Source organism: Neofelis nebulosa, chromosome 15, assembly GCF_028018385.1.
Source record: "Neofelis nebulosa isolate mNeoNeb1 chromosome 15, mNeoNeb1.pri, whole genome shotgun sequence".
Classification (NCBI taxonomy): domain Eukaryota; kingdom Metazoa; phylum Chordata; class Mammalia; order Carnivora; family Felidae; genus Neofelis; species Neofelis nebulosa.
In genome coordinates, this window is record NC_080796.1 from 1,146,079 (window position 1) to 1,158,754 (window position 12,676).

Here is a 12,676-nt window from a genome sequence, read left to right on the forward strand (position 1 = left end):
CAGAGTTGTGCCTGGGGCGGACCGGCGCCGCCGACTGTGGGCGGGAGGCGTCACCGGGTTGCAGGGATGAATGGGGCGGGGATCGGGCCGGCTAGCGGCGGCGCGCACCCGGCTGAGCGGGGCTGCCGCTGGAAGCTCCAGCTGCCCGCTCGCTCCCGGCCCGCGGGCGTGGTGGCCGAGCAGCCGGTCCTCGGCTGGAACCTGCAGGGCTCCCAGGAACTGGTCCCGAGGCGTGGTGGATAGGCTCCTTTCCGGTGCTTGGGAGGATGGACTCCTGAAGTAGGGAGGCGGCCAGCCCCCTGCCGGTCGACCGCCGTCTGTGCTTCCTAATTCGCCCTTCCCGGTTGATCACCCAGGCACCCACCTGCGGGCAGAGCGTCCCCCGTGGGAACCGAGACTTCCCCCTGGAGCGCAGGGACCGCCCTGAGCCTGGTGTCCGACCCCAAGACCGTGGTGACCTGACCTTCACTGCCCACCTGCTCGGACCCACGACCTGTGTCCCACACTTTCTTTATATGAACCTGGACATGCTTTGAGCACTTTGGAGACGGTCTTTGAGACCCTAGTCTGCAGTCTCCGGGTGGTGGTCTCACCGAAATAAATTCCTTTCCTGTTTCCCCACCATCCGTCTCTCTCTGCCTTTGATTTTGTGCGTGGCCAGCAGCCGAATCTGGTCTGTCTGGGACCCCCAGGGCCGGGTACTCTCGCCCCCTGCGCCCTGGGTACAGGTAGGGCCCCGCCAAGTACAGGGAGGTCTATGCCTCCGCCACCCCACCACTCGGTGTATACGCCCCACACACCGGCGGTTTCCACTTCCATCCGCAGTAAAGGTGTAAGTAAGGGGCCTCGGGGACCGGGTGACAAAAAATACGGAGGAAGAACGCAGCATCCCTGAAGGGTTCGCAGGAGCGGGAGAGACCGTGGCCTCCCCAGCCCCGGTCTGCCGGCGGTTCCGCAGCCCCGCCCCTGCCCCCTCCCTGCACCCCTCCCTGGGCTGGGAGCTTCCTCTACCTGCTCCCCCTGAGCAGGCCCCACCCTCTCAGTTCTTGCACCCTTAAAGGTGCAGGCCAAATGTTCACTATTTTTATATTAAAAGTTTTTATTTGTTTTTATTTTTTTTAATGTTTACTTATTTTTGAGGTTGAGAGGGACAGAGCCTGGGCAGGGGAGGGGCAGAGGGAGAGGGAGACACAGAATCTGAAGCAGGCTTCAGGCTCTGAGCTGTCAGCACAGAGCCCAACTTGGGGCTTGAACCCAGAACGGTGAGATCATGACCTGAGTGATGTCGGATGCTTAACCAGACTGAGTGCCCCCAGGTGCCCCATAACTTTTTCTGATTAGAAAAGGAATACAGGCAGGGGTGCCTGGGGGGTTCAGGTCAATCAGACTCTTGATTTCCGCTCTGGTCATGATCTCACCACCTCTTGAGATGGAGCTCCTCGCTGGGCCTGAAACCTCAAGATTTCTCTCTCTCCTTCTGCCCCTCCCCTGCTCCGGCGCTCGCTCTCTCTCTCTCTCTCTCTCTCTCTCAAAAAAGAAAGGAATACATGCATATTGAGGAAAATACGGGAAATACAAAAACAGTAAAAGTTAAAAAGGGTCAAAATCACCTACAATCACACTTCCTAGGGATAGTTTTTTGGAAACATTGTTGGTGTATTTCCTTAACGTTTTATTTTACAGGCGTATAGACTTTTCCATCTTTGGAAATAAATGATAAACGTAACAGTCTTGAAATTTCTATACTAGATACGTAGTAAGCATTTCCCAATGCCACTGAAAAGTTATTTGAAACAAGATCTTAGTGACTACTTGGCATTCCATTATGTGGACGCGCCACACAGATGTAACCGCTGTCCCAAAGGTCAGAGTGAGGTCCATTCATTGCACAGATGCCTACCAAGCCAGGTTCTGGGGAACAGCCATTGGCAAAGCCAAGTCCCTGTCCTCACAAACTTACATCGGTTTTTAAAATTATTCACACTACTGTGAGGAAACCTTTGCCTAACTCTTTGGTTATTTCCTTAGTTACATGTGGTTAGTGGCTTTTGTTTTTTAATATTTTAAAAAATTTTTTTTATTTTAACGTTTATTTATTTTTGAGACAGAGAGAGACAGAGCATGAGCAGGGGAGGGGCAGAGAGAGAGGGAGATACAGAATCTGAAACAGGCTCCAGGCTCTGAGCTGCCAGCACAGAGCCTGACGCGGGGCTCGAACTCACAAGCTGCAAGATCATGACCTGAGCCAAAGCCGGACGCTCAACCGACTGAGCCACCCAGGCACCCCATGTTTTTTAATATTTATTTTTGAGAGAGAGACAGACAGACAGAGTATGGGCAGGGGAGGGGCAGAGAGAGGGAGACACAGAATCCCAAGCAGGCTCCAGGCTCCAGCCTCCGAGCTGTCAGCACAGAACCTGACGTGGGGCTCGAACCCACGAACCGTAAGATCATGACCTGAGCCCAAGTCGGACGCTTAACTGACTGAGCCACCCAGGCGCCGTAACATGGTAGTGGCTTTAAAGGCTCCCCGTGACGGCCACCCTCCCCTCCTCCCTCCCTCACCCCTACCTCCTCCTCCATTCAGGGGGTTTCAGCTGCTGAGGCCCCTCCCCCCTCCTCCCTCCCCACAGCGCCCGCCCCCCTTCCCTGACAAAGTGCCCCCACTTGTCCAGGTGCTTATCCCAGGGGCCCTCCTTCCTGGCCTCATGAGCAGGCTCCCATGTTCTAGGAATGGACGTGACCCACACATGACCCAGGGAGGATTCTGAACTGCTTCCCGCTAACCCTGTGGCAGAGCCCTTGCCCCCAACCCTTCCTGACTGAGGAGGTTCTCCAGGAAAGCACACTGTGCGTGCAGTTCTTCCAGCAATCCAGCAATTCGTGTTGGCTGTAGAAAGAAAAATGTAGTGTGATCAAAGGGAAAAACGATCATTGCTTTTAATCCCACCACCTAAAGAGATCCCACGTGACTCTTCGGAGTATAGCTCGACGCCTCTTTGGCTGACAAATCGGGCACGTATTACATCTGCGTCTGATTTCTTTTTTTTTTTTAGTGTTTATTTATGTTGAGAGAGAGTGGGGGTGTGAGCGGGAGAGGGGCACAGAGAGAGAGAGAGAGTCCCAGGCAGGCTCCATGCTGTCTGCGCAGACCCCGATGCAGGGCTTGACATGGGATCGTGACCCGAGCCAAAGTTAGGAATCGGATGCCACCCAGGCTCCCCACTTCAAGTCTTTGGGACTTCCTCTTCTGCCTCTATTGGTTCCCACCCTGCTGGCAGCTCCCGGCTGTGATCTGAGTCCGGCCCCCCAACACGGAGGACAGGGAGGGACAGAGGAAAGAGGCCGCTCCAGGTGGGCAGGGGGCAGGGGGCAGGTGCTGTGAACACAGGGAACTGACCTATGAGGCCTGTCTTGGGGCTGCAGGACGCTGGACCCCCGCACCTGCCCGCCACGTCCTAACAGGTCACAGAGCGGCCGCAACGGGGTTCGGTCACCCATACCCTCCAGATGGTCCCGGCGCCACATCTCTGTCTCAAGGCCGTCCTTGGGGCAGCTTCCCGGAGAGGGGTCCCGGGGCCACATTGCAAGGACAGGAGAGGAGGTGAGGCGCCTCCATTGCCCGGGTCCAGCTCACAGGTCAACTGGCAGTCACGTCCTCTCATTGACCTTCCCAAGTAGCCTCATCTCTGTGCCTCCAGCCAGAGAAAGTTCTCTGCTTTGAAGGACTCATGTGATAAGATCAGATATACTTGGGTCATCCAAGATCACCTCCTCATTGTGAGGTCTGTAACCTTAATCCCATCTTCAAAATCCCATTTGACATGTAACCTAACGGGCTCCAAGGACTGGGGGGGTTGGATGTACTCGGGGAGAATATTCTGTCTCCCGCACTGTCTCCCTGCGCTGATGAACACGTCCTTACATTTTGAAACAGAGTCAATCTCCTGGATTTGTTTTTTAGCTCACATCGGATGATGCGAACAGACTCGTCCCTGCCCCTGATGGAGTGTGACTGGCTGGGGGTCCACAGGTCATTTAGAGCCACGGAGAGGTCACGGAGTAGCTGGTAGGATTCTTTAGAAGGGTATGATATCCTTCCTGTAGAGAAAACAGCTGTGCCTGGTGCCCACAGCATCCCACGCGGAAGGCTGTCTTCTGGAGGTGACCTAGCCATCTCTGGGTCAGAGCCACGGCCTCCCTCCCCACCTCCAACGGTATGCCTGCCACGTCCTCAGACCCTGGCTGTCCAGAGACTAACGCCACCTTCCCCTCCACCGTCCAGTTGTTCTTCGTTAGCTCTGCGGGTAAACTGAGTCCCAGATCTTCAACAGCCATGCAGAAGGGACTCCAGCTGACTGGGAAAGGTGAATGCAGGGGGACTGCCCGATGTGGCAGCTTCCAAATGACCCGGTGACTAATGCCCGGGTCGTCAGCCCGGCACGCTTCCTGGGGCTTGCAGCGGGAAGGAGCTTTATAACGCATTCTCCACAGATCTGCATCGCCTCGGTCTTGATTTCTTCACCTGAAAAATGGGACTAATAATACCTACCTCAAGGAATCCGTTGCAGGAATTAAGTGCTGTCACGTATACAAGGTGGCCTGGTTTATGGGGAGCGCTCAGGACGTGTTAGCTTGCCTGCCCCACCACTGTCACCCCGTGCCGTGTCCCCATAAGAGTTAAATTCTTTCTTTTTTTTATGTTTATTTATTTTTGAGAGAGAGAGCACAAGTGGGGAGGGGCAGAGACCGAGGGGAACGGAGGATCCCAAGCAGGCTCTGCTCTGACAGCAGCGAGCCCGACGCGGGGCTCGAACCCACGAACCACGAGATCGTGCTCTGAGCTGAAGTCGGACGCTTAACCGACTGAGCCCCCCAGACGTGCTTTCTAAAGCGGAGGCACATGTGAGCGATCTAGTTTACTAGTTTTGGAATGAGACTCCGGGGAGGACACACAAACAAAATGTAGTCCAAACTTGGCGATTTCTGTCTTCGGCACCCCAGAGGTTGGGGGTCTGTCACCCCCTCTCTTCATGTCATCACGTGACCTGGTTCCCTGTTACCGCCCCCGTTCGTCTTGTGTAAAGAGTGCTAGAAACAACGAACCGCAGAGACCCAGTGAAACATCACTTTATTTTCTTTGGGTGGACACTCCATTGTTTTTGCTACATTTGTTTTAAAAAAGGAAACACGCGTGGGTTCTGGTGGTAAAATCTCTAAAACGGGGGTGGGGAAAGAAGCTAACTTTGCACAGGCAAAGCCGGGTCTGGGGAGGTGCGGGTGAGGGCAGGGCTCCCTGCCCCAGAGGGTAATGACTCTTACAGCTCATTCCCACCTCCTCCTTTTTCAGAGGAACCCGGTGGCCCAAAGGCTGCCCCATCTGCCTGAGGTCACAGGTGTGGCCCTGCTGGCTCCAGAAACCAGGTGTCCTGGGTCCCTGCCCACTGCCCCCAGCCGGACGCCCCTCGTCCTCCCTCCCAGCCATCTCCCAGGGAGCGGGGGACCCAAGGGCGTTTACAAAAGTCCAGAATGGGTCAACGTGTTGGGGAAACGGTTGTAGGGGAAACGGGAAGTTTTTGGTTGTGTTTTAATCCCTCCTGCCATAGAGTAAATCAGTCTGTTTCTCCCATTCTCATCATTGGGGTGTGTTGTCCCCAAGCTTCGTTGCGAATTTGCCAGAGAAGGTCCCGGCTGACCATCTGTCCGTGCTTGGCTACATCCTCTACAGAGCAGTCTGGGATTCCTTCTGGAATTTGGCAATCCCGCTGCATTAGTTACTCCTGTAAGTGCTTGGGGTGACGGAGGGACAGGAGGACAGGGGGAGGGGCACGTAGGCAGGAAAGTTACCGCAGGGGCCAGGGCTATGGTGCTAAATTGGAAGATCTGCACCAAGGCCCCGGGCGGTGCACGGGTCCATCGGAGACCTCGGTGGCCACGGCCAGCCCTAAGGCCCCAGCCTCCTGGGCACGGGCGCCCCGTCCCACGCGCAGCTGCACTTCTCCACCCTCATGTTGGGCAGGCTGACCACCTGGGGCCTGGGCCTGCCGCCCTCCTTGACGCCCACGATCAGGGGCAGCGAGGTCGTCTCCGAGGCGACGCACTGTCTTGGCCCCGGGAACGGCCGCCTGAAGGTCGGGGGCTCCGGGGGCTGCTGGCACGCGCCCACACACTCGTAGGCCAGGAAGCCCGGGGGCTCCAGGACCCAGTTCTCGGCCCACCGCATGCCCCGCAGGTCAACGTAGGTCTCCTGGCGGCAGCAGCGGGCGCCCTCCGTCGCCTCAGGGTCGCAGTCGCCCTGAGCTCTGCGGGGACGGGAGGGGCGCAGGTCAGCTGAGGTCACGGGCCTGGGAGGGCACCCGGGAGGGAGATTTACCGCCAGCTCTCGTCACGTTGCACAGGCTGGGGTTTGCGCCGCGGACGGGGAACCACCAATAACCAGACCCTGCGCAGTACGTGGCCTTAGTCCCGGGACGGGGGGGGGGGGGGGGGGAACCCCGCGTCCGTTGATTCCCACGGCGCCCCTGGGAGACCGCACGCCAACCCGCCCGTTCGTGGGGGCCCCCGAGGGCCCAGGCGCCTACCCGTAGGCCCCGAGGCCCAGGGTGTGCAGCTCCAGCTGGGGCTCGCCCTGCCCCGTGCCCTCCTGGCCCTGGGACGCGAAGCGGAGCAGCGTGTGGGCGCCCGAGGCCCGCGGGCCCAGGTGCGCCCTCTGCACGGACACCTGCAGCAGCAGCGGCTGCCCAGACCGGCCCAGCTGGCGCCAGAAGTTCACGGCCTCGGTCACGTCGAAGGCCTTCCAACCACTCCCCTGGAGGGACACCAGCCTGCGACACCCGTGGAGACGGGGGCCTGAGCTGGGGCTGGGGACACCCCCTGGGGGGAGCCTGCCCCCCCCCACACACTGGGCCCACCTGCCCCCTCCCCCTCCCCTCCCCCTCTTCTCTCCCCCCCTCCCCCACACTAGGCCACATGCCACCCTCCCCTTCTCCCCCTCCAGCCCCCTCCACCTCCCCCTTCCCCCCCACGGGGCCCACCCACCCCGTCCCCACTCCAACAGTCCCCCTCCCCCCCCCACTCCCCGCCAACCCCCACCCACCCTGCCTTGCTGGGCCCACCTGCGCCCCCTTCCCCTCCCCTCCCCACTGGCAGCCCGGCCACGGCCTCCCCACCTGGAGTCCACCAGGTAGGTGCGGTTCGAGCTGTCCTCGTGGATGCGCAGCCACTCGACGGTGACGCGGGCGCGGGCGCCGTGCGGGGACAGCCGCTCGAGCCTGCGCAGCGCCGCTTTGGGGACCGGCTCCTGGAAGAGGCGCAGCACGGCCTGCACCAGCTCGCTGTTGGGCGGCAGGCGCCCCTCCATGCCGAACACCAGCACGTGCGTGGAGGCCTCGGCCGCCAGCAACCTGCCCGCCACCTCTGGGGACGGGAGCAGGGTCAGCAGGCAGGTCAGGCCCGCTGGGAGGGCGCGGGGCCCAGAGCCAGTGAGCAGAATCCCCCAGGAAGGCAGGGAGAGGTGGGGGCGGGGCCTCACCTGCACAGCCGCCTTTTTTTTTTTTTTAAAGTTTATTTATTTATTTTCATAGAGAGACAGAGAGAGCGAGTCCAAGAGGGAGAGGGGCAGAGAGCGAGGGAGAGAGGGACTCCCAAGCAGGCTCCGTGCTGACAGCGCAGAGCCTGACGTGGGACTCGATCCCACGAACCCCGAGATCACGACCTGAGCCAAAACCGAGAGTCAGACGCTTCACCGACTGAGCCCCCCAGGCGCCCCGACACGCAGCCTTCTTTAGGGGAAGGCGCTCAGCTAAAGTGGGAGGGCCAGCGGAGAGAGGGAGGCAGAGAGCCACCGTGGATATCTGTGGTCACCAGCTGAGAGTGGCCTTTCCAGGAGGGAGGGCAAGAGCCCCGACTTCCTCTCCACTCCCTGCCTGAGGGGCTCCTGCCCAGTGAAATGTCCCCAACCGGAGGAAGAGGCACCTGGGGCCTGTTGCCAGCTCCTGTTCCCCAGAGGCACCAGGCCCCGTGTCCCCAACGCCTGAGGCTCCGGGCTGACGGTGGGACCACCTGACCACGGGCCACGTGGCCGCCAGCGGTCAGCTCTGCAGAGCGTTCAGGACCAGCCTCCTCGTCCCCAGGCCTCCAGGCGCCTGACCGGCCAAGGCCATCCTCCCTGTCACTAGCCCCAAGTCCCCTTTCTCTGTCTCCCCTCCTCCCACGGGGCTTCTGCACCCACGAGGGTGTCGTTCCTGCCTCGCCTCTGCCAGTGGGGCCCCTGGTGCAGACGGAGCCCAGGGCCCCAGATGCAGCCACGCTCACAGTCCCGTGGAGCTCCCCACCCCCACGACGGCCACCCCGGGACAGGCCCGCTGGCCTCAGCCTCCCCGCTCCCAACGAGCACCGGGCTGCGGTGGGAGGGGGACCTCACCTCGGACCCTCTGGCTGAACCTCTTCCCGCGGGAGTGGGCGCCGTGACTGCGCCGCAACAGGGCCACGTACTGGGCCCTCACGTGGGCCGGGGTGACCAGCCCCTCCACGTCGCGCTGGTCCAGGACGGGCGCCTCGCGGAGGCCCAGCTGCCGCAGCAGGCTGGCCCGCACCTGCTCGCCGGTCAGGGCGGCCCCGGGGCCCGTCAGGGGCAGCGCCCAGAGCGCCCAGCACAGCCACAGGGGCCTCATGGTGCCGCCCGGGGATGGGGGGGCGGGGGTCAGAGCGCACGCGTCCCCCGAGGAGGCTCGGCGAGGGTCCCAGCCCGGTGTGCGGAGGACCGGGCCCGGGCCAGCTTTATAGGCAGCCCTGAGCTGGGCCCGGGCGGAGGGGGGAGGTCACACCCCTCGGACCTCCTGGGAGCTCAGCAGCCAGACGGTCCTTGGGCCTCGAGGAGGGGGCCGTCTGGAAAGGGCACAGAGGCCCGTCTGGATGCCGCACCAGCCCGGGGCCTCTGGCTATTGCTGTCTGGGCAGCTCAGTGATAACTTTAGTGTCTGTTGAACTTCCCTGGCCCTGCCCCAGTCCTAGTCTGCGAAAAAGGGGGCCTATTCTGGGAGAACGAGAGTCCTATTAGGAGACCGTTTAAGTCTCTCCTGGAGGCTAGTGTGGGTCTCCGTTTGGTCATCAGGCAGGAAGGACTCTGGGTTCCTGCAGCGAGCTTCCCCAGAAGCCCCTGGACCCATGTTGCCCCTTTCTCTGTCCCTGCCAGCCCCCCACCCCCCCACCCCGGCTCCCCTCCACAGGCCCTGGGAAGACTGTGTCCCGTCCATGACAGAGGAGGCCCCTGCAGTCAGGACCATCAGGACCGGCTCTCCAGGGGTCCCAGGAAGAGCAGTTTTGCAAGTGTTTGCTGTCACATGACAGACTCGAAGCTCTTTAGGCAGGAACTTCATTCTGGGGGCCCTCCATGCCCTAAAACAGAGGCCACAGCTGCCCAGAGTCTCGTCCTGCCCACAGCCTCAGGTATGGCGCCCACGGGGGTGGGAGCCCCCAGTGCCACAAAGCGCACAGTTGAGACTGGCTGGGTTCAAATATGGGGCGGGTCTAATAGCCAGCAAGTTCCTTACGCCTCGGTGCCTCAGTTTCCTCATCTGAAGGATGGGTAACAATCCGGTCTACTTCACAGGGCTGGTCCGGAGATCAAACGGATTAACACGCAGAGGATGTTCAGCCCGGCCGCTGGCAAGTAGTGGGTGCACGATAAGGGTTTGCCACCCTGATCACCTGTCCACCCAGTGCACCTCCAGGGCACGGCTTTCCTAAAAATGCCAGTAACGAGAACAATCGTTTCTCGAGTGCCCCCTGTGTGCCAGGAAGCCTTCTAAGCTCTGAACACGATTCACAGCAGCCGGAGGCGGCAGGCGTACCCTCCCGACACGCAGCCAGAGCTCTGCCCAGGGAAGGAAGGTGTCCCGGCTCACTCAGCCATTGGAGGCCAGGAGGCCAGTGCCCAAATCTGTCCCCAGAAGCCCCTGTGTGGCGCAGGGGATTTGGGGAGGTGCAGGAAACATGTGGGCCTCATAGCCCAGTGTTCTGACACGGCCTGTGCCTGAGCGCCAAGGGGCCCCGCAGCCAGGAAGCCCCCCGCCTCCTCTGAGGTTCGCTGCGTCACTGACAGGTCTCCCACGCCACCCCCCTGCCTCTGTGCTCCCACACATCCCAGGCAGAGGAAGAGAGAAACTTCTCATGCTCAAGGGCGGAATTGCCACCATGGGCGTATGCATATGAAATATGTAATAACCTGTAATAATGGTGGGAGGGGGCGGTGCTTAGAACTGGAGGAATAATAACACTGATCGTGAACCTCATGGTAACAGTGCCTGCGGCTTACACACGTTCTGAGTGCTTTGCACATATTAACTCTTTTGTTTACACTCCGGTGTAATCCACATGTAACATTGTTAGTTTCACGTATACAAAGTAATGACTTGATTTGTTTACTGGGCCACCTGCTCCCCACAGTAAGTCTGGTTCACATGGGTCACCACACGTAGTTACAGAATTGTTCTCCTTATGCCGAGAGCTTTAAGATAGTACCGAAAAAAAATTTTAATGGTTATTATTCACTTTTGAGAGAGAGAGAGCGTGAACGGAGGGGACAGAGAGAGAGGGAGACCCAGAATCCGAAGCAGGCTCCGGGCTCCGAGCTGTCAGCACAGAGCCCGACAGAGGGCTTGAACTCATGAACTGCGAGATTGTGACCTGAGCTGAAGTCGGACCCTTAAGAGACTGAGCCACCCAGATGCCCTATTGTCCCCGTTTTGGAAAGAAACTGAGCCACGACACTGCTCCCTGGCTTGCCCGAGGTCGTCCGAAGGGAAGGAAACGGGTTTTGGCACATATGTCCCCGGTACGTGGAAGGGTAAGACAGAAACCCGGCAGCAGCCGGACCAGAGGAGAATCGGGGCCTCAGCTCCTTCTCCACCGCCCCCGCCCGTCCCCACCCGCCTCGCATCTGCAGAATTAGTGTAATTCACAGGCAGGAGCCCATGTCAGACCTCACGTCTCCCATAGTCTGAACGCCCCTGCATGGCGAGGCGCCACCCCTCCCTCCCCGCCCCCCCCCCCCCAGCGGCCCCACAGGCCTCCCGCTCGCTCTGGGCCAAGTGCATTCTCCCGCAGAAGGGAAGCTGTCACTTTTCTTGGTGAGTGATTAGCAGGGACTTACTTGATGCAAACATTTGGGCCAAAAGGTGCAGAAGTGTCACATTCCCAGGCAAGCGGGACCGTGTCCCTTAGTCCTGGCAGCTATTCTGAGCTGGTGTCCCATAAATATGCAACGGTCCATCACCCTTGCCGCGGGGTGAGCGGAAGCCCGGTGGCTTATCACTGGCCAGTAGGTGCCAAGGAAGTAACACCTGGGCTGCCTCTTGCATGCCAGGGAACCCCTCCCCGGGCCCCCAACATCCCGGCCCCAGGAGCTCCCTGGGGCTGGAGCCTCGCGGTGAGGCCGATGGGCCCCTGTGCTGGTTCCAGCAAGGACGAGGTGTCACAGGCTGCTGTGAGCGGACAGGATGCTCCCCCCCGCCGACACCTCTGGGAGCCCCCTGTGCCCCAAGTCCCTTTTGCACCAGGGGTAACTGACCGGTTACCCTGAAACTTCACTTTCCCAAGAAGAAAGTCAAGCAGAAAGACCTGCAGACCTTCCTCTGCTGGAATCTCTGCCTCCCCCAGGCCTGTCACCGTGCTACTGGCCTGGCCTCCCAGCACGGAGAAGACTCTAGAGCCGAGTCCTGAGTGCGAACTGGACTGCGAGTCAACACCCAGCACCTCTGACTGAGGAATGGGCTTCTGGGCCCGGGTGCTCAGGGGGCCGTGGGCACCTGGGCAGGTGGCTCTCCAGGATTGTGGGGACCTCCCTCAGGGGAGAGCCTGGGGGCCCTCAGCTCCCACCCCAGAGGGACTGCCCCACAAGGTGCCCCTAATTCTCCCCCCGCACCCCGTACTCTGTAGCCTCAGGGATCTGAGAGCTGAAATGCACCGTCCAGGCCATTCTGCCCGCCCCCCGGTTTTACTTTATTTATTTTTTATGTTTACTTGTTTATTATTTTGAAAGAGAGAGAGGGAGAGGCAGAGAGAGGGGGAGAGAGAGAATCCCAAGCAGGCTCCGCACTGTCAGCACAGAGCCCAATGCGGGGTTCGATCTCATGAACCGGAGATCCTAGCCTGAGCCCAGATCAAGCTTACCCGACGCAGCCCCTCCAGGCGCCCCTCTCCCCCACCCCCACCTCCCGTTTTCAAAGCCAAGAAAACCGAGGCTCAGAGAGGCGACCACTTGGCCAAACTCGCACAGTCACGGATGGCTGACAGTTGAAGCCAGGCCATCCAGTTCCCAGGCTGAGAGCTCCTGCCTCACGCTGAGGCCGGCAGGGCACACCCGGCGGCCCCAGTGAGCTGGGGACTCGGTCAGTCCGGGTCGGGCTTGGACTGGACGGGGGCCACAGAAAAGCAGACAGACAGGCAGCCCCCCTGACTCCTGAGGTTTCCTGGGCACAGGCTTTTGGTCCCGAATGTGGATTCCAGGCCGACTGAAGTTCTGCTGGGGAAATAAAGTAATTGGGCAATTAGCCAGTGGCCAAAAAGAAAAAACAGGAATGTGGATTAGGACGCTTTTTCCGAGGGACTCATCAGCCAGCAGGAGGGAGGGTGGTGGCCTTTGTCATGCGGAGCCGGGAAGCAGGCCCACCCTGCAA

The 12,676-nt window shown here is 60.1% G+C and overlaps 1 protein-coding gene across 1 annotated transcript; it reads right to left on the bottom strand.

Annotated features, from left to right (window-relative positions):
• Positions 1-5,223: 5,223 nt before the first annotated feature.
• Positions 5,224-9,158, bottom strand: LOC131495939 (left-right determination factor 1-like). The gene is made up of 4 exons (XM_058701113.1): positions 8,423-9,158; positions 7,170-7,416; positions 6,582-6,824; positions 5,224-6,302 (listed from the first exon to the last, which is right to left on the bottom strand). The coding sequence occupies exons 1-4, from the start codon at positions 8,670-8,672 to the stop codon at positions 5,945-5,947; spliced, it is 1,098 nt and encodes a 365-aa protein (XP_058557096.1). The 5' UTR covers positions 8,673-9,158; the 3' UTR covers positions 5,224-5,944.
• Between the last annotated feature and the right edge of the window lie 3,518 nt (positions 9,159-12,676).